The sequence below is a fragment of the Sturnus vulgaris genome, chromosome Z, assembly GCF_052056855.1.
Source record: "Sturnus vulgaris isolate bStuVul1 chromosome Z, bStuVul1.hap1, whole genome shotgun sequence".
Taxonomy (NCBI): domain Eukaryota; kingdom Metazoa; phylum Chordata; class Aves; order Passeriformes; family Sturnidae; genus Sturnus; species Sturnus vulgaris.
Genome location: NC_142283.1, coordinates 58303802 through 58326288, shown reverse-complemented (window position 1 = coordinate 58326288; position 22487 = coordinate 58303802). Strand labels below are relative to the sequence as shown.

The 22487-nt window shown below is 41.2% G+C and overlaps 1 protein-coding gene across 3 annotated transcripts in view; it reads right to left on the bottom strand.

Annotated features, from left to right (window-relative positions):
- The window catches only part of IQGAP2 (IQ motif containing GTPase activating protein 2), a 124403-nt gene that overhangs the window by 89853 nt on the left and 12063 nt on the right, over nt 1–22487 (bottom strand). For all 3 annotated transcript variants that reach the window (XM_014888344.2, XM_014888504.2, XM_014888672.2), the window contains exon 2: nt 12602–12701. In XM_014888344.2, coding sequence (XP_014743830.2) covers nt 12602–12701 — 100 coding nt within the window. The remainder of the gene's footprint in view (nt 1–12601; nt 12702–22487) is intronic.

Sequence of the window (22487 nt, the reverse complement as noted above, 5' to 3'; positions counted from 1 at the left end):
TTTTCTTTCACCTTATTCTATCAGTCTTTGTTTTAAGGGTGGGGGGGAGCTCTTTTGGTGTACTGTCTTTCTGAAAGGCCAGAAAGCCATTTTCATACCAGTTTTATTTTCACCAGTTGTTGAGGGAAAAATGTTAAAAGGAATTTGCTTATTCCTGAAAACTCCCAAATGAACCTCATACTCCCTCTCAGTCCCAATCCTTGCCATTCCTGTAAAAAAGAAAAAGACTCAGATAAAATCAAAACATTCTACAAATTTCTTATTATTCCTTTTTGTTGGTGATGAACCATATAAGCCTTTTGTATATTGAAGGAAATTTTTCATTACAGTCACTTGCCCATTCACATCTTGCATCACATAAAAGGCCACACACAGCACACTCAGCGTTAATTATTAATCTAATCGTGTTATCAAAGTACCAGCTAAGCAGGATCTTCAGAGAAGATACAATTCCTCTGGTGACACCTAGCTCAGACAGCACAGAAACATAACCACAGAGCCCTGTGAACTCTGCCCTGAGACAGTAGCTCCTTTTGAAAGACACCAATCTTGACATCGATGTAAATCAGAAGCACTGCATGCATGTTTTCTCTTTGAACTGCTGGACATTAATGGACTGCTGAAAATTCTGTGCTGCAGTGTAGGTATCAATGCTTTTAGGAAGCCTGTAAAGCAATGGCAGAGTTCAACCCTTGGTTTTAAATTCTAAAGTCAAGCCGCAAGAAAGTGAAAGTGCTTAGAGATGAGCAGATCGAATTCTTTCTGCACTAGGCAGAATCCAAACGAAAAATGCATGAAGTAGAATCTTTTGCCGACATACAGATTTTTTACTTCATCTGCTGAAAGCAGAACAAATACAAATAACAGTTTTGCTGACCCCAGTGAATGTTCAGTACATAAGGAGCCCTTTATAGATTTCAGAGAAGGTCTCATTTCAGCAGTCGCAGTCTATTGCCTCTCCCTTGGCATCTCGGGTTATTAAAGGTCAATCCTCCAGTTACCCCTGCTTTCCTAGTCCGTTTTTACACTGCAATGCAAAATTCAAACTTTTGTTAGACACCTTTACAAAGATCTAAAAATGCTGTTTAACATGGGTTTTTAGAATTTATTATGGTCATTATTGCTATCATCATCACTACTATTATTATCATCATCATTATTATAATAATTAAAAGTTTCTTCACCCATAGGGTTGTTGGGCACTGGAAGAGGCTCCCCAAGGTATTGGTCACAACACCTGACAAGCCTGACAGAGCTCAAGTATTTGAATTACACTCCTAGGCAGATGGCATGATTTTTGGGGCCAACCTGTGCAGGGCCAGGAGTTGGACTTTGATGTTCCTTGTGGGTCCCTTCCAACTCAGGATAGTCTATGATTCTATGATTTCCCAAGAAGCAAAATAATTGCTGTTGACATTGAAAATACTGTTGCAATCTTAGACAGTAACCACCACAGCAAATGAATTACTCCCTGCAAGTTTCAGGCACTGAAAACTTAAGCAGACACCTTTTTTCATACTTATATTATTCTCCAACAATACAGAAACAAAAGATGCTACAAAAATAAAGAGAAGTCTCCCTCTACTCCTACCTTGTCCTCAGAGTAGGAGCACATAAGCTCACAAATAACACCTCTGGGATAAATTCTACTCTCTTCTATTGCTTCTCAATTAGAAAAACAACATATGCTACTAACCATCATGTGATACCACTTTGACCCTGAGAAAATGGAGAAAATGTTGAAATTGGAATCACAACAGAACTACATTTACTTAGGAAAAACAGATGAAGGTCTGTGTCAAGACAGAAAGCAGCAGGAATATTTAAAAATATCTCCAACTTTATAAACAACAACAAAAACATGCCAATACCATTCAATACTTCACCTTGCATTTACCAAAACTTCAAGTAAAGTGTAAGCTCTCCCCAAAATAGACAGTAGACATCCCAATATTAAGTATTATGCCAATCACAAGGTTAGATCAGAGCTCTTGTGGGAAGAAAAAAAAAAGGAAAAGATACAGAAACAAAGGATTTAAAAATACTGTAAAAGCATGCTATTAAAAATTCAGAAAACCTGCAAACACAAACATTTATTTCAATGCCATCAGCACTTCAGAGAAAAAAAACAAACCACAATTTTTTCCCCTCTCCCAATAGCATATGTTCAATGTTAAGTGGAATTTTGATTTTTGTTTTTTAAAACAATTGAAGATAGTGTGCCTCAAAAGTTACTGGGTGGGTCAAGTCAACACTTCCCTATTCTGTAGATGTTAAACAGAAAAATGGGAAGCCCTAAACCTCAACTCCAGTCACGAATCCCATTGAACTCTGTTCCAGCAAAGAAACTGCCAGACCAAGGCCTGGCACTCCCCCAAACATGCTGCAAAGTAAATCCCACATGAGCGGGTCTGTACGTTAGGCAAATGCAGATGTACTTGAATAAAGCACACTGTGCTTTCCTTGGATCACGGCAAGGGAGGGGATGCATCTGCAACTTGGAAACTGTCAGGAAAGAAATACATTCCAGCTTTTAACATCTACTGATGTGACATCATTTCACTGCTTTGTTTCTTTAACAGAGAAAGAGTTTGGCACAATGTGTAAATAGATATTTGATTTTTACCCATTTTAGAGCAGCCTGTTTGACAGCCAAGCATTAAAGACAGTCCTGACACAGAATATAACTTATGATGCAATTGATGCTTTGAACCTTTCTCGAAGGTCAGTGACAGGCTGCCCTACGGGCAAACGTGACTGGCATGCAGCAGCATCCTCTGTAACCCCCCGTAGCCTCACAGCCCAGGAACAGCAGCCAGGGTCCATAACCTACATGCAATGGCCCTCTACAGATTCCTCCCATCTTAAGCCTCCTATCTGGGGTACTTTTTGCACATTTCCAGTGAGCTATTTCCCTGTCTTTCCTTGCTCCCACTGCTTCTTCTATTCTATCCACTGGCAAACAAAGCACATGAGTGACCTGAACATAGCTACAACACAGCAAGGCGATTTCTGTGCAGTGGGATATACATGCCTGCAGGAATCACTGTTTTTTATTGCCTTAGTGGGCAAACTCTGCCTTTGGACCTACAACAAGCAGACAGAACAGAATGACAGGGGTAATGAAAAGCATAGAGTTTAAGTCAATTTCATTCATTACAAGAGTTCTTCTTACACTCTTACTACATCAAATTTTATAATGCATGCACTTGCTTTGATGGCAAACAAGTCTTAGAAATAGGTAATGTGCTATAGTTGACAGAAGGGCTCGAGTCGTCAGACTAGCTTTATCACTTCTCTTGTGAGGTGAATACATCACCAATAGCCCATAAGGGAGCAATAAAAGCCAGGATGAGAATATAAGCTCTCATGCTTGCTGCCTTGCAAAGTGACTAGTGTACTCCTGCCTTGCAGGAATTACACATCTCCACAATTGCCAATCCATGAACTCTCATCCTGGGGCAGTCTAGCTGTTTGTCTTCTGGATAGCTGGAAAATTATACATGCCATTAGCCACTAAGCTACCACAATAAATCTGTACTCAATGCCACAGTACAACTCACTTGCCAATACTTATCAATTCAACTCAAATAATTTTAAAAAAGCCTGTAAGATTGTCTCCCCTTTAAGCTAGTAGAGCTGCTACACTTGCAGATTGTGGAGGTGTCTTCTTCCAATCTAGAACCTGCCTAGCATTTACAGACACTAGAAGCTGTATGAAGCACTTCAAGCTCAAAAGCAGCTCCTTCCATTCACTGGAGAGGATTCATTAATAATCCTTTCCCCAGACTCAAATTTGTCAGGTTCAAAACCCATTCACAGCTCAGTCTCTGCTTCTGAAACTAATTTCAGGCCTTAGTTGTCAAGAATGGTGCTACTGTACTACAGTAGAAACAGTGGAGTACATTAAATGTTCGAGGCCATATCCTGCTGCCACTGCTGAAACAGACAACCAGCATCCCACTTCTTTATTTTGTGCCTAACACAAGACTAATTCTGAACACAAGCACCGGATGACAGCAATATTTTGCCTACCATTTCTCTTCACATAAAAGGTAACCCCACAGTTGGTCTTTTGTCTTTCATCTATTTGTGAATTGATATCTAATAGCACCAACCACTTCATATGGGACACCAACCAATTCATATGATTTGAAATTGAAAAATAAAAATCTGGTCAAGAAATTTTTCCCTTGTGTTTTAAAGAAAATATTCAACTGCATTACTTTAAGTTGTACTAATTCAAGAATGCATGCCAGTTCCACAACTCAGTTGAAAAACAGATACATCACTTAAATTTTCCAGGCAGTGGTTTGGCTAAAAGAATCTTTCCCCCTTTTGGTGTTAAATGTTGGATTGAAGAGATCATTCTGAAACTTGTCTTCCTGTACATTACAGAAAGTGCATAAGCAAGTCAAAGAAACATGGGCAACTGGAAAACAGAAACAATGAAGAACAGAGCCATTTTCACAGCTCTCCCTAATTTGACTGAGGTGGAAAGAATCTGAGGGGTTTGCATAACCACACACAGAGGTCTGCACATGCCTGTCTAAATCTCTATCTAAATCTAGCAATAAAAATAGCAAAAGCAATTATGGGAGGCTGTCACACTATCAGCCTCAAATGACAGTTGTTCCAGAGCACCAAGAAGTTCTCTGACAAATGTCCAAGCTCCTATAAAGCCCATATAGGCCCTTATCTCCTTTGGGACACGACTGTGTCTCTGAAGAGAACCTTGAATTTAAATACAAGTGAATACAAAGTCATTTTTATTAAAGCACATGAATCATTGAGACCAGCAGCAATCGAAAGCACCATACAGTGCACACAGCTGAGCCACACAACTTTACAACCGAATCAGCCCAGTTGTAAATCTGACCACAAGTTGCTTTAAAAATCAACCAGACCCCTTGCAGAGGACTGCCACTCATCTCGTGGTGGGGAACACTGGTTGTGCAACAGCTCTATCTACTAACACAGGATTCATATGGTCTGTGGTGAGCAACGTCCACAGCCAAAGCAGTTTCCAGCATAAATCCATTCTTAAATATGAGATACCAACTGCCAGACTGCTTCTTCTCTAGACGGTTGAGACATTTGCAACAGAAGTGATTTTCAAAGGAACCCAGACTACATCCCTCAGAAACTGCCTTATTGTAAGAAGTGCTCACCTGTAGTGCCTAGAGGGCAAAAGCTGGGTGCAACACCTTACCTACACATTCAGTGAGCACTGACCTCTTCAAACCTTGAGCTGCTTTTCCCATCCAGAGCTGCACATGGGTTCTTTCGCAAATCTAAACATTCATTGGACCAATTTTAGGACTTTCAGTCTCGAAGCAATAGCTAAGCCATAGAGATGTGGTTTTCTAGTGTCCATAAAGTGAGAGCAAAAGCCTCCTGCTCTAGTAGCATGTTTCTTATGAACAGTCATTTGTTGTATCCAATACAGTAAGATCCTACACACACCTGTGGGCACCTCACTAGCAGCAGTGGTCAGTACAAAGTGCTGCCATAAAGGTTACCATATATAGCTGCTGCCCCATCTCTTCTGAGCTAGGAAGAGCTATTCATAACTCCCCACAATACTTTCTGCCAGAGTCTGAATAAACACTCCTTACAAAGATCAACAGCTCTCCAGGACACATACGCTGAGAAAGGAGGATCTCAATATGTGAAAAGTACACTCCTGCAAACGAGCTGTTAAGAAGCAAATTCCTTCAGTCCAGGTAATTTCCTCCTCTGGTCCAAAGCAAACAGGTAGATGATGACAAATCTTTTTGAGTGCTGCAATAGGGACATAGCCCAATGGGATATGTGCCAGGGAGAATGTCCCACTCTGGTTAGCTACTCCAGCAGTAAGGCATGCAACCACGCAGCAGTCCAGTGTGGGTGGCATGGGCACAGCACACAAACACTGCCACATTTGCTGTCACTTATTCCATCATTAACACACAGAGAAGCAGAGGCCTTGGCTGCTCTCAGGTAAATAGGAAACGCTGCAGAAGGACTTATCCAAAGGTCAAGAGCAACACTTAAGCCCTTCAACTCTAAGCAAACGATATTCTTCCTTCCCATGGGTACTGTCACAGATCCTTCCCAACAGCACTTTCACATGACTGTCTTAGGCAAAGTGCAAACACCAAGTACCTCTGCTACCTCTAATCCTCACAGTTCTGTTCCTCTCTACATATTTCAGGCCCAAGCTTCCCTTTAGCAGCAGAGTTTTGACTTGGTGATGTACAAGCACCCCTGCCTGTGTCCCTATTCCTTCAGGTGCTCCCTATGGTAATGTAATAATTCAGCCTCTACCGATACCTTGGTGAGGCCCTCTCAGGTCATGTTTAATATTAACTCGGAGCTACCCAGGGTGCAGAATGAAGCCATTACTTTGATCTGACAATTGGGTAGACTTGTGACTGGATTATAAAGTCAGAGAAGCTTTCTAGTTGCACCACAGATAACCCAAGATGTAGAGGGGAAAGTGAAGGAGAAATGAAAATGCTGTGTGCTCTCTTGGTGAAGCTGAGCCTACAAACACCCATACATGGGCAGCAGCACATCAACTAGCTTCAAATTTGTCAGTCTTCCATTAAAAAAAGAACAAAAACCAACAAACTACAATTCCTTTTACAAAACAGTAGTGCCTAAAAAGAAAGGTGGAAAACTGAGAAAGAGAACTGGCTCTGAAGTGACTATACTGTTAGCTTCAGTGCATGCTACAGGACAAGTGCCATATGGTTCAGTCTACAGAAACAAAAGTCACATCCATCATTAGTCAGCATCACTATTCCACAGCAATACACACTGAGCAATGACCCATTACACGTTACCTCAACATGCCAGTAAGCAGGTCAAAGCATCCTGTACAGAAATAGGACAAAAGATTTCCCTCACCTTTAGATCTTACCATCAAGACTTTTCATATGCAAGTATCACTATCCAAGCAATTATTGGATTGGTTGATATCACTGATATCACACTTGCATACAAAAATTCTGGCTTATCCACACAATTGTATAACTCTCCAAAACAAAACAACGTTCTACCAATATCTGGCAGACTAGGTAAGCATGCTGAGGACCAAGATGTGAAACAGCAAGTATACTTGTTGATCAGTACTTCTGCGTGGACCAAGATACTGCAGCAATAGGTATAACACAGCTAAACCTTCTTTGAAGGTCTCTTCAAAGAATTTCACCTCATGACACACCCAAATTTCAAACACTTGACTTTTAGAGAGGTGCTGCCAGCCATGTTCACTAGTATTTCATTTGGCTTAAAGTAGGCAGATGCAGGATACAAAGCAAAGTTCAAAATTTATAACATGATAGTAGACTATCAATCCCAAAAGAATTTTCTGACAAAACCATATGAAACATGTTACTAAGAAATATTTTAACATTTTCTGCCTAAAATTAGGTCGTTTTACAGCTAGATTACAATATTTAATATTTACTAAGGGCACAGGTCTTCACATATTTCCTGTATCTGAAAGCGTTTGAGTAACATTAATGCACTCACCATGCCAGGGCTGAACAGTTCCATAATTTTACTCCTGGAGAAACAGCAACATGAAACCCGGCAGACTTCACTTGCAGTACACCAAGTCTTTATAGGACTCTGGTAGCTTCCTCAGAAACAGTGACCCCCCCCTTAGCCACCTTCCATGATCCCACAGTCCTGGCAACTTGAGTTTTCTGTGTGACGGTACTACAAAACTTCTGGCTTTAACCAAAACCAAGTAAGCAATTCAGGGTTTGACCTTTTAAGTACAGCAAACTCTATGTACACATTTACTCAACAGTTCCTAACTATCATATCAACCAATACTGCAACTAGCCATTGTAAACCCATTAACAAAAAACAATATTATGAAAAAGGTAGGTATTGGAAACAAAACCAGATAATTCATTTTACTATCAAAAAGAAGTTGCAGAAGAATGAGAATTTAATTTTTCAACATTAAAGAAAAAAAGACTTTTCAAAAAGAAATTTCCTGTATCTTTATTCTCCTAATATTGAAGCTAAAGCTTCAATGTTTTACACAAGTTACTGCCTTACTGAACAGCTGAGCAAGAAAAGAAAAGTTCTGGCAGCTCTAGTTATGAAATTGCAGAATATGCTTTATAAAACAAAGCATATTCCACTTCATGGAGGGAGAGTCAAGGCTAGTAAAATGAGGAGTTCCATGGCTCAAATTCAATCTCATCATAACAAGGTATAATCTCTAAAAAGCCAAGAGAAACAGTATCTACTTAACTATGGATGATTATAAGCCTAGCCGGCCACAACACATTTAGTGAAAATTTGCTTTGCTTTAAATGCCAAAGCTTCAATCACAATTTAAATCCTTCAAATTCATATTATCTTTACAGTGCAGTAATTAAACATCTGCAAAGAGACAAGCAACAGCAAAAGCCAAACCCAAGCCAGAATTTGATGTGCTGGGCACTTCCTTTGGAAAGGAGGATGCTGTGGTAAATACTACTTTTGCCAGATTGGGGCTGGGAAAAATGTGAGCATGCACCTGTTAAAATTCACATAATTCAAGAAGACGTGAGGGCTTGTGACACCACCACATGAGCTGCTTATGCCCACCTTGGACCTTTGCTAGTTACTAGTATGATTTTCCAAACTATACTGGATAGGAGTCAGGGTAACATATGGAGGCTTTCTATTGGTGGCCTCCATGGCTACATTTCTTGAAGTGTGGAAATTCCTACTCCTAATCGTATATTCTTAATTTTTTCTTCTTAGAAGTTCAAGGACATGGGATGCTATCCATTTTATTGATATTATTGATATTTCTGTTTTTTTGTTTAGTATGCAAGGAACTTTCCTTAAAGGCAAAAGTAATAAATCAAATGATGTATACAAGCAATCAGAGCTGCATTTATCAGATGTGTAATTTCAGGAAGAAAGGGGCCCAATAATCTAATAAAAAAGTTTTTTTCCTCAATATCAAATATAACACCCTATCAAACTTTACTGACCTCTGCAGATATTACAAGCCTGCTCATTGTGTTTAAAAACCAATTTCCTATGTTGTATAGGTGTAACAGATACAGTGCCTAGGTCAGAAGGTATTTGCAGAAACATCAGCTACTAGTGACAGGATTCTTTTTCCATGTTGAACTTGCCAAGTTTTTATTAAAGCTGGGCTACAGGAATTAAGTATGCAAACAGTGATCCGAAAAGCAGCTGAAAGCACACATTCTTCACCAGTTTAATTAATTCTGGAATTTCAAAATGCAGAGCTATGTAAAATAATGTTTTTGTTACAAATATGGTGAGAAACAAAATATACCTCCTGACATGGTGCTATCCCAGTCGTGTTTTGCCTGATCTTTTGCTATTTATTGTTTATTTCAGTATTTATTACTCTCCAGCATGGACCAAAGCACATTGTATTTGCACACACAGTTGATTATCTAAAATAGTATTTTCTGTCATTTCAGCAGCTGCCAATTGGAAAAACTCGACTTACTCATTCAGTCTGTTCATTGTCATTGATATCCACAGTGTTATGAATATTAGAAAGTCCTCTCCAAGTGCTGAGAACAAAGATTAAATATGTCATGAAGGCAGTTCTCACTCCCCAGATTTACCCAGGAGGGCACTGCTGTGAGCAAGCAGGCGGCACGCACGGCTCTGTGTGGTTTCACAAGCAGCTGCTGCCCCGGGGCTGAAGGCACCATCCCGCCTGCTCCGACCCAGACCCGCTGCCACAAGTACGGCAGGGGAGAAGGGCCTGCACATTCCATGGGCACTGCTCCACAGCTGGGAAGCACCCAACTGGGACCCCTCTGTCCAGCAGCAGCAAAATTTTGGATGCCCCTCCCCTGGGAACGTTTCCTGTGAAAACACTCTCCCAGCACAGCTGAAGGGTAGGACCTACCACGTGTTGTGGAAGAAGCCTACACTCAAGCCTCCCCAGCTGGTCTCATTTGAATTGTGAGCCTGTTGTTCTCTCCATCTCGCTTTCCAGAGTCTGCAGTTTTGTTCAGGCTCCCTAGTGACAGCGAAAACGCTATAATCACGGAGGTACAGACAAGGACTGCACATCAACATGTGTCACCCCTAATCAAGCACACAGAGTGAATAACCATGCAGTGAGGAGTGATACTAAACTTTGTCATGTTTCCCATTTTGCCAGATTGGGGCTGGGAAAAATGTGGGCATGCACCTTTGGCATCCGAGCCTGAGCCTTAGCTCAGCCTCGTTTGACAGCATTAGTCAGCTCCTGGGAAAGCAGGGCTAGGGGCTACACAGCAAAGAAACACAGGCATTTCTACTTGTTTGTGCAAGCTTTTTTGTACCTGCTTTCTGCTGGGTTGTTTTCACAGTAGTAAAATGTCTCATGGTACAACAAAATTACCTCAATGGTTCTCTGTGAAGGGAGAAGTTGCCCCTCACACTCTTTTTCTCACAGCAGCTCTGTCTACCAAAAAACACCCCCAGGACCTTCATCACACCCTACATGATCACTCCTTCCTTCCTAATGAGCACTGGGACCAATGCACTGAGGCAGAGGAGGACATCCAGCAGCACCATGCTGCCACATCAGCTCCATCCACGACAGTCCAATCCCTTAATAAGGGAAGTACAACACTCCTTACACTGCAGAACTCATTCCCATTTATGAAGTAATAACCATTGAACAGTACTAGCATATTCTGATTTTCCAAACAGAGATCCAGAGAAGCTTCCAGGTGCCTAACAGTCCTGGGAGTAACTGTTCTGGGTATGAGGTCCCATCATGAACTGCAGAACTAAAGGAATGCTTCATCTAGAAAACTGCTAGTGGCAAGAATCTCTATCAAAATAAATACAAGGCAGGGGAGGAGGTTACTCATAGCAGATGCTAATTAAAGTCATTAGTTGTAAAAATAACTTCACATTTCTTTGTGAAATATCAAGGGAGCTGATTCAAATTAACTAGAGGACTTAAGTTCAAAGTGACAAGTAGCCCTGGGAAAGGGGAAGGTTGAAGAGAGCTAGGAAGAAAATGTAGTCATAATACTAGTAAAAGAGAAAAGGTTTAATTTGGACAGCAGACACCATAAGACAGCAGGTAGGGGAGTTACAACATACCAAGGAGAAATCTTGAGTGAAATGAAACCTTGACTCACTGAGGTGGACCTGATCCAACATCACCACAAGTGAAACCTGCTCCCTTCCCTCTCTCCAGTGTGCAGCTGCACCCCATGTCCCTTCCTCTTGCTTGCACAGATTCTCCTCTGACCCCTTGATCAGACCAGTCAGCTCCCAAGCCACAGAAAACTAACTCAGCAGAAGAGTTAGGAATTCCCTTAGCACAGCCAGCACAGCAAGCTGTCTCATCTGACTGAGGGCAACCTCTCGTAACTGCAGCAGGGGCAGCAGGAGCAGGTCAGTCCTCCCTGGCAGCAAGAAGACACTTGCCACTTAAAGATCTGAACAGGGAACCACTGCAGGAGAAAGAGGAAGAAACAGCAAAGGAGGCAATGTTTGCTACATCAAGTGGAACAATGTAGAGAAGAGGAAGTAAGAATGGCTAATTTTTATAACAATGCCCCAGGACAAAACCATTAGCAACTATTGAGAAGGAAACTATGTGGATTCAAGGCCCACAGCACAATTTAATAGTAGATGACTGAAATACACTGGTTTACTCCACTACAGAGATTCTATGCTTTGTCTTCACACTAAAGTTTCACAGCTTGCACCACTAATCACAGTTCAAGTATTCTTTTCTCCATAGAAATTAATAGGAAAGTCATTCAAATAGAGCTTTGGATGTAAACTAAAGACACCATCATCAACAAACACAGAGCAGAAACAAGACACTACCAGTGGTGCCAATAACAATAATGTGAGTATAATAGGCACCTTTGAAAAAGTCTCAGACAGACTATAAAATATGCTTTTATACATACAATAATTGCAGCACTTGAAACTACTTCAAAAGCACAAGGATATTGTACCCTGTTTCCCTGCTCTCTAATTATGAAAATGTTTTTGAATATTTGTTTTGAGAATGAAGTGAACATAGCACAGTACATTTGCACAGAAGTGCACATTCATCATAGGCTGCTGCTTCAAGAGATGAGTGCTGCTGACCAATAGAAACTGAAGCAAGAGCAGAGTCCATCTTATCTTACTGCCCTGCCTGCACTTACCATTGTAACACTGAGATGATATCAATCATTAAACCTGTAAGAGCCCAGGTGATTTTCTGCCATCTTAGCAACCTGAGTCACTCCCACAAGAAGGGAGCACAGCCACACAGCCAGGAGCAAAATACTTTCCCCAGCTAGTCACATAAGCCTGACTCAACTTTTCACAAAACCACAGCCTTGTGTTTTAGTATCGAGCCCCAACTTTTGGTGAAAATGGACACCACAGCCAGTTTCGGGATGTTGCCTTGATTATTTCTAAATCTTTCTTAGAACCAGACTTTTCATACTGGGCATTGGTTTTTCATACTAAGTGCTATGATATTCTGACATTAATCCAAGTAATTCAAGATGTTGAATCAAAATTTGTGATACTGAAGAACACAACAGGACTGAACATCCATACTTAAAAGCCAGAAATAAGTGTGCTTTCATTTCCTTACCTTTTTGCTTCTTCTAAGTGGCAGAGATACTCATAAGCAATATTCTGACGCCTCCTCTCATCCATTTCCTCTGCAGAAAGCCTTTCATCATCCACAATAGCTGAAAACAGAAACCCAAACCAAGTTATAAATGAGTCAGGGTGATTTTTAGAGCAATTTTACTTAGAACCTGGGTGAACTGCTGAAGAAGAAAAATTAAAATAGTTCTCTTCTCTTTAAAAGAGACCTTTTATAGTATGGTGCACAAAGATGTGTAGGTCACCAATAGTGTTCTGTTCTCTCTACAGTGAATTCCTCAAGTTTCACTTCTTCAAGACCAAGCATGAATTGCTTTGAGGCCATTGCCTGGTTTGGGGGCAGGATGGAGCACTCAAACATGGGGGGCTGAGGCTGGGAGCAAGCAGAACTTAAGCTTACACATCCTCAGAGGAGTCTGAGGATTCTCATGAGGAAGCTCAAGACAAGGAGCAGGTAGAGCAGCCCCATGCTAACCAGATCCTCAACAAGAGAGACAAGGACAACACACTGCAAAGGTATCTCAAGGACAGTATGGGAGTTGTCTGCAACTTCAGGAACCCGTGAGACTGCAACATGCTGAGCTGCCTCCCACTGATGGAGGCGATGAGGGTTGTAATCAAATGAACCATCTATGGTTTCTCCTACTTACTGCTGCAACCTCATCACCCCCCTTAAAAACACTCTCCCAGTCTATTAAGGATGTCTGTGCACATCTCCAGGTATAAATGACCCCAATTATTTACAGCTACTACCCTGTGATTAGTCTTTCTCTACTTGTAAAGTACAGAGGGGGCTTCTGTGAGCAGTTCTCCAATGCTTCCAAATGTTTCTAGAAGTGAGTCTGAAGGAGAGCACTGTAGTGCTGACTTCTAGATGAATTTCACCCACAGCAGGTGAGACTTTTGTAAACAGCCCTCAGCACAAATCAGTTACCAAAATGACACCCTATATGTATTAAACAGAGTGTTGGACTAGATCATCTTCAAGGTATCTTCCAACCTTGATGATGCTGTGGAAAATGCAGTCCCACATTCTTTCATGTTTTCAGCCACATGCTCACATCACCTCTCATGCTATACCTGGCAACCCAGTGGCTGCATCAGAACCAGAACAAGGGGCAGCTCTTGCTAGAAAGACCTGTTTCTGGGAGGATTGGCTCCCTGATCTGAGCCACTGCACACTTGCAGGCACAATGGTGCAGGCACAAGGGAGGGGACGGAAATACAGGGCTGGGCTGGCTGCTTTCTGTGGCAGCCCACAAGCTGGTTAGCTGAGAACACAATGACACATCTTCAGTAAAAATACAAAGCTCCGGCTCCTCCTGAAATGCACTGTGACATGCTTTGTTAGTTCCATTCCCACACAGACTCGTGCATGCCACGAGCATATTCTCAGCTTTTCTTTGACAATTGCTTCAAGTAGTAGGTAAATACTTTCCGGTAATGGATACAGGTAACTCAAGTAAAAGGCACTTAAAAACAGCAGGACTCTGGGCTTTGTAAGTACTTGCATACCTTGAAACCTGTACCTTAGGGGAAAAAAAAGGCAAGAGAAAAAAAAAGACAGCCAGAGAAATGACCTCACATACGTTTACTGAGGACACAAAAGAAATTACACTACTCACCCACATTTTGGACTAATGCTACCATACATTTGTTAAGGTCTTGTATAGCTGCTTCAAGCTTTGTAGTTTAAGTTTTAATGACCACATGGGAGTTGCTATCTCTCATCTTTCTCTGCTTTTAAGATTGCTCTTCCTAATTGCCTAGATGTTTCATACACCAATCAAACAAATACATGTCTTGCTTAGAGTTTCTTTTAAGTCTGGTAGCTCCAATAAGCATGACTCACTCTAAAATGAGTTCTCAGGTACTGTAATCAGGATATCACTTGCCATGAACCAAAACATTAGTTTGGAGGCAAACATGGGATGCGGATGGTAAAACACTGCGCCTGGCAAACTGGCCATGGAGGCTGCTCTACTACTGCTCTTGTGCTCGCCACCATCAGCACAACCAGACAGGCTGCTCCCACTCCACGACATGGCTCTTCTGCTGCAGAGGGCTCCTGACTTCCCAGAGTGAGGGGAAAGTACTGACAAGCCACCACACTGAAACGTAATATACAATTTTATTGTTCACAACACTGAGACTAAGGGCCCCTTTTCAAAAGCTTTGAGTGCTCATAAATGGAGACAAGAGCTGTCAGAAAAGCCCAGCTAATTGTCCTAGTGGGCTATGGTCCTGTCAGCTGGGGTAGGACAATCAATACCAAGCCAAGCCTTCACCCCTCATGACAATTCCCATGCCTTGTTCCTCATAACTTGTTAAACAGTTGTTTGCTCCTGCCCTCCAAAGACAACTCATCACAGACATAAGCAAATCAGAAAAAAGGCAGCTTGTCTGAAGATAGGTGAACGAAAACCACACGACCCATTTGATAAGTATCAGTCTAGGAATTAACCTGAAAAACACTAATGCTTTACAATCTAGTCCTGGATTTGCACATCCATGGGTGCCTCCCGTCCCCAACAAACCATCCCAGATCAAGCAAACCTGGCCAGCCTCAAATCCTTCATTAAAACTATTTGCAAAGATTGATTCAGAGCATGGATGAAGGCACCAACAAGATACTGTGGAGTTGCAATAGTTGTTCTGCTTAGCAAACACTGCAACAATAAGAGGAAAGGGCAAGATTCAATAACAAGTAACCTGTAGACACTGGGACATGGAAAACCCAGGTCCATTCTAGAGGAGGTATCAGCAGCTCACAAGCTAGAAATGGGACTTCTTTCCTGTCAGGGCCAAAGCAGCTGAAGTTTCTGGGCTGGATATCTGAGCACTGAAAACACAAAGCACAGGGAATGCCAACACCTACAGTGCTAATCCTGGGAGGAGTCTCTTTCAACACCAGCTTCCAATAAGTCTGATTATACACTTACCCTCCAGCATATACTGGCTTCAAAGCAACTGTGCTATCACATCAACAGTGGTTGCAGACAACTTTAGAAACAGAAACGACAACCTGCAGGATAAAGGTGGCCTCAGGACTGAGCTGCAGAGGCAATTACTTTTAATATTTGGGTTCTTAAGGTCCAGTCTATAATAATATATTTAGCAAGGGCTTCAGTCTTTGACTAGAGGCCTGCATACATCTTTCTTCAAAAATCCTGGAAGCATCCATTAAGCCAGCCACACCACGTTCAAAACACAAGCAAATTTGTTTTGGAGACAGAAAGCTCAGTCTTTCTGCTTAAAAGAGCAACTATTAGTCAGAAGACTAGGAAGATTGATGAAAGAATAAATATATTTCTGCTGTATCAGTTACTTTTTGATAATGCTCAGCTCACAAAGGAAGAGAGGGCTGCAATATGGGGTGTTGTGTGGCAGAGTAACCAGGGCTGGGCTTCACCTGAGGACCTCTACCATGCAGGATCATGACACAAAATGTTCCAGCTGAGAAGATCCAAATGCCATGGAACAGGGCTCTACATTAAACCTATACAGAGGTGAAAAAAGGCATCTAAACAATATCTTATGATTAAATTCATTAATGTCATTACTTAAGTTCAAATTGAGAGGAAAAATCTAAAATGTTCCCTTGAAGAGGGAATGTTAAGAGTGCATCTGGACAACCAACAGGAACAAACAAATGCTAGCCATAACACTCTCTATTTCAATTCATTCTAGATGTTGACATCCTGTTAGCCAAGAGTCAGTAGACACAAAATACATGCTAAGGCATTAAGTTCACTCATAGACACTTCTTCATTAAAAAACACTAAAGGACGAGGATGTATGAAACACATGAACCAGTGAGTAGTACTAAAGCTTAAATTGCCACACATTTATTCTGGGGCTCAGTCCAGCGCACCAACTTTCTAATTCTTCCCATAACTGATTCAACAGAAATAAAGTAACATTCTACTGGCAGCTTACTCTGTATGTATATTCTACATATCAAGCACAAAGGTAACTGTTTATCAAGGCGTTTTCCTAAATTGAAGACTTGGTCAACTTCCATCAACTGATACATTGTACTTACACCCACTCTCCTGTTCTAAAATTGTCCTGTGTAAGCAGTATCTAGGACTAATTGATGTTTGGGGTCTGGTTATGAATTGCAAAAACTTTCTGATGTGCCCTGATCCAAGATAGCCACTCCACTTGTTGGCAAATCCTTGGAGCTCTGCCAGTTGCTGCCCAAAAAGCTGACAACTAAACCCAAGGTGTTCCATGCACCTGAAGACAACATGGTGCCTGCAGGATTTACTACATCAGACTCAGCATTAGTAGACAACATGAAAACACTTCAATTTCTGAATTCAAGCAAGTTTTTGGAAATAGAGCCATCGTGTCTGAAGATGCAATATTATTACTGAAACTAGCAATCGGCCCAGGGGCACAAGAGCCACCAGAGCCATGACCTAACTAAGACAATCTGGAAAGAGAATCAAAACTTCAGGTTCACATAGATGTGGTCACTTCACACAAGAATTTAAAAACCAAGTACCGTCTCTGTAAGTGTCATCCAATGCAGAGTTCATCCTCATATTACATCCATGACAAGGATTTTGGAGGTTCCAAGATCACAGAGCTAATGTACATTGATACTGAATTTACTGGAAATCTAATGACTGTTTCAGTGCCTCACCACCTTTAGAGAATTTCTTCCTAATGTCTAACCTAAATCTATCCTCTCTCGGTTTTAAGACATTCCTCCTTGTCCTATCACTATATACCCATATAAAAAGTGCCTCTCCATCTTTCTTGTAGGCCATAATAGGGTCTCCCAGACCCTTCCCTTCTCCAGGCAGGACAACCCAAATTTTCTCAGTCTTTCCTCACAGGACAGATGTTTCAGCCTTCTGATCATTTTTGTGGCCTCCTCCTCTGGACCTGTTTTAACAGATCAGCATCCTTCTTATGCTTGGGGCCCCAGAGCTGGATACAGTACTCCAGATGGGCTGTTATGTGGCTGGAGTGGAGCAGGTATAATCACCTCCCTTGACCTGCTGGTCACAGTAGTTTATGTCAGAATTTACATTAACTAAAAGGTGTTTCACAGGTCTAACTTGGAACAATTTGCATGTCAATTATCTATGGATTGTACTTTTAAATGGTGTTAAATTTAAAATATTTGTAGTATGTACCAAAAGAGCATGCAAGGAAAAGTAATATTTTTTACAATTACTGAATACAAATTAACAGAACACTTTGAGGCATAATCCTTAAGTTATTCAGGTGTAACCATTTACCAAAGAGTTTGTTATCTTGGAAAAACTGAAACTGGAAAAAAACCCCTGCAAAACCTACAACAGCACTTAAGGCTTCCTGGTCATTCATTGTCTCTCATGCACAGGACTATCTGCAACAGTTCAAGAACAGCACGTGGCTGCTTCTAGCAGGCAGACCCTTCAATAAGGCATTTGCCACAAACATACCAAGGGACTTCTTACACTGAAGGCAAAGAAAGGAACTGAGGCTTTTATTTCCCAGGGCCAATCCCCCTCAATTTCCTGCCACCAGAGATTTTTCCCATGGAAAGCCAGACATGAGCAATAAGGAGGAGAGCTCTTTTGGCACCACAACAGGGAAGATCAATGAACAAGACATAACAGACAATGGAGAGAACAAAATCCTCCTACAGTGATAGAATAGAATTTGTAAAGTCAGGGTGGGGTGGGGGGAAAGAAAGAGATACAGGAGTAAATACTGTAAAATGCTGGGATAAAAGTTTTTCACTTGAGTGTTTGAATTAAACATTAGGTAAACCACATTTGGCAGTCTCATCTGTCTGCTGTGCGAGCCACACAGTAAGCAAGGCAAGGCAGTGTTTCAATCCACTGGCAAGAAGTTCTGCAAATTTTATATATGTCTCCCTCACACCTTCCTTCGTCCTCCTCCCAAGCTCATACCCCCCCATCCAATATCAGTACAGTCAAAAGTACTCAACAGAGCCATGCAATAGCAAAAACAAAAGCCAGGGAGCCTTTGCACAAAAACCTTTGATTGACAGTTTTCTGGCCATAGCCAGTCCCAGCTGAGCCCTGTAAAATAGGCTTTAGGCAGCACCCCATTTATGTCTTCTTGCACTGTGAGGACCTTAGGTATTTGTCATCACAACTCAGCACTGAAGTTCAAAGAAGAAGCTAGTTGCATTTTAGGCAGTCGCAGTGACTTAAAACTAATATACATATATATGAACATACAACTATCTTGTCCTAGTTTGAAAGAGGCCAATAAATTCATCTTTTGTGACTTCTTTTTATTCCTAGTAAAATTCATGGTCTCAGGTACCTAGCACCCCATGGGTTCCTGCCTTGGGTAGTTCAGCTCCGTGGCTGCTCCTAGTTTGGCAGTTCATGTGCTGTCCACTGCACCAGTACAGCACCAGCCAAGCCCTGTGCATGCAGCAGGTTGAGCTGGCAATGCTCTGAGGCAGGCTCACTGCTCCCCGAGCTGTCCTCACTGCAACAGGACAGGAGCTCAGAGCACTGCCAGGAAGCTGCAAAATACAGGGAGAAGATACATGTACAGATACCAGAAAAATACTTCCCAAAGCCATGAGGAGATGGGAGTTCCCCTCAAGCCTCCACTCCCAATATCAACTTGCAAGTATCTAATCTAACAGTTTATTAAATATGCAGAAGAAAGCGTGTCAACTATAACTATGTGAACAGAAATAATTCAACAGGCTACTGAGAAAAAATGGCTTTACAGCAGCAAACACCTATTACAGATATTCTGTTATTAAGGTATTTTGTACCTACAGGTCTAATGTGGTTATCCTGGAAGTCGTTTATTTCTGGATGAAAAATTTAAGGCTTTGATGAAAACAGTTTTCTATAGACTTCTGTCAGAAAGTACAATTGCAAGCAACTAGCATGTGTCTCAGCAATGAGACCAGATGGCCTGAACGTCTTTCTGTGTCTCCAGTTAGGGGTATTCAGTTCATTCCCTGAACATTTGCTCCAAAGAAGGGCACTAGACAAAGGCAGACACTGCAAGCACTAAAAAAAACCTACCACAGCTGTGAACTTGAAGGGCAGGTTCACATGAGAAAGTAGACTAATATACTTAATTAAAGAACGGGGGTCTTCAATAAGTAATTTTTCTAACATTTCCAATATTTAACTACTCTCTCCCTTAAAAATGGCTATATCTCTCCTAATCTACTTATTTCATTGTCAAAGCAAGCAGCCTCATATTTTCAAACAAAAATACAGATGTATCTTCTGGCCAGCAGATAGATATTATCCACTCTTACAAACTGTGTGTCACACAGGATCTCCAGGGCCACTGTTCTGGACTACATCCAACTGCCAGACACTGCACAAACAGGGACAGCAAACATGCACCATTAGCATGGGAATGTTGAACACAGACCTTCAGTAAAAAACATCCTGATATAAAATTAAAAATGTTTGCTAAACCAGTCTTTCCCCTGAGCTTTCCCAGAGAGCCTCATTCCTGTGCATTTACTTTCCTGAGTCCTCCTCCCATTTTCTTGATAAAGGTCTTATTTCAGCCTTATGTACATGCTACCACAAGGCCAGCCACATCTATCTACAGATACAGAGCTCTATTGCAATACACGGACCTTGGGACTGTCATACCAGGGGACAGTGATGCAACAGCAACCACATTCCATGCTCCTGGAGCCAACTGTCAAAACCACTTCATTTCAGCCAGACACTGGCAAAAGTCTGTAGGGTTCCTCAGACATGTCTCAAGATACTTCAGCCCCCACAAAGTTCAGAAAAAGTCTCATTTAACCACAGATACAAGATGGTTTTGGCATTGAGCAAGTGACTACTATATGCACTGCCAGAAAGTTTAACATTCAATTTTCTGCTTATAGGCATACATATCCTGTAGTCTGCTTCTAAACCTCCAGCTTTCTACAGTACCATCACATGAGACTTCAGTAGAAGTAAATATTAAAAGACAATAATTAGTTCCCACATTACCTTAACGTTGATGACACTAGAGCATGGATACCTCTTTCCTATTAGGGTCATTTCACCCTGTGCAGGAAAACAATGTTTCATTTTATCTTAACTTCATTATAATTGTTCAGTATGTTTGGAAGAACAAGGAGACAAAGTAATGGAATTGAAGGAAGCAGATGAAAACCCAGCCATATTCATTCAGCTGCAGGTGTAGCCACCTATGACTACAAACAAGGAATGCAATGTATCAGCTTGTTGCTCAGCCACTTCCACCAACATTTAACTGCTGGTCTCACTGTCTCCAGCATACTTAGTGTAATTGCTTAATAAAATTGTAACTGTTTATCTTTGCATACTTTGCTAACATGGTCAGTTCAAGGCACAACAGGTTCTCCCAAGATTCAGGCACTCAAGAAACACTATTAAAACCCTAGCTCCTTTCTATGACCTTAAACTTTTAGGCCAACTCAGACAATTGATCTTACCCGCTTTTCACTCACATTTTCTTTTTTTTTTTTTTTTTGAAACACTCTTCACTCATACTCACTATTTATTAATAAAGCCTCAGCACTGTTTCCCAAAAAACTCACAAGTCTAAGAAAGCACTCGGACTGATGGACCCTGAAGAGGCAGTGAACATCAATTACAAGCCATTTATTTCACTTATAGGCCATACTATCTCCACATGCTTAGTCCAAACACATCAGCACAGCCAAACTTCAAGGCAGCTTTCAGAAAGTTACACTGGTATCACCTCTGGTTGGAAGGTTTATTTAGTTTACATGTGTTTACTGCAAAAATGACATTTTTCATGTGGGTTAAAAAAACCCAACGATTTTTTTGAACACTCAAGGCATTCAAAACAACATTGCACATTTGAACAAGCTTTCATTTTCCAGAGATTAGTTCTTGAGAAAAAGCAGTAAGGTGTCAAGGATTCCTTTTCCACCTTTACCCATTCACTATTTTCATAAATAAAGAACTTGTAATTTGAATTTTGACACATTTACCTTTTGCTTTGTTAATTTCACTGGAATTACTTTAACCTGTTTGCTTTTTATTAGTAATATACATTAAAATCATAAATAAAACAGCCAAAATTTTACCATATGGATTCCATCTCCTTTAATTTTACCTACTGTGACCTCAATTCAACTTAACACAGGAGACTGTAAACAAAATAATGAGAAAGACAGTTTAATCTTGCCAGGCTAGTGAAATGCGCTATGCAACTACAAAAGACAAAAATACTAGCGTCTATATTGTGCCTCGGTATCAACCCTGTAATTAGATTTAGTAAGAAGACAAATGCAAGTCTTTTGCCTAAAAATGCCATAAAATTTATTTCTAGTATTAGGCAGTTTATATTTAATCTCTCTGAAGAGAATAACATGTAAATCAATATGTCAAATGTACACACACATCTATATAAAAGGACAAGTAACTTTTGGGCACAAAAATACTAAAACGCTAAAAAAACCCAAAAAATAAAAAAGCCAATCCAAAAGGCATTAATCCCTATGCAAGCAGTTGGAATCAAGAGTCACAGCAAGTTAACAGGAAAGGTGACTGTGCCTGCAGCCTTCTGCAGAACTCAAAGGCAACTTTCATTGTGTGTAATCACACCACACCACTGCCTGAGACCACAGCCCCACCCGTCAACATTGGTGGCAGGGCAGAAAGCCGCTGCAGAAGTGGAGTGGAAGAACAGGAAAGTGGGGCTGGAGATTGTCAGTAGAAAGGGCAGGGCACAGACAGGACTCGTTACAGTGGCAGTGGGAAATTCAAATTCAGGCTTGTCTGCCCATCATGTGTTCACACATTGCTACCACACCTCTGTGGCACTCCTCCTGGCTTTTGCATAGCAAAATCTCTGGCCTGGCAACAGTAAGATCACCCTAATCGTGTTGTTTA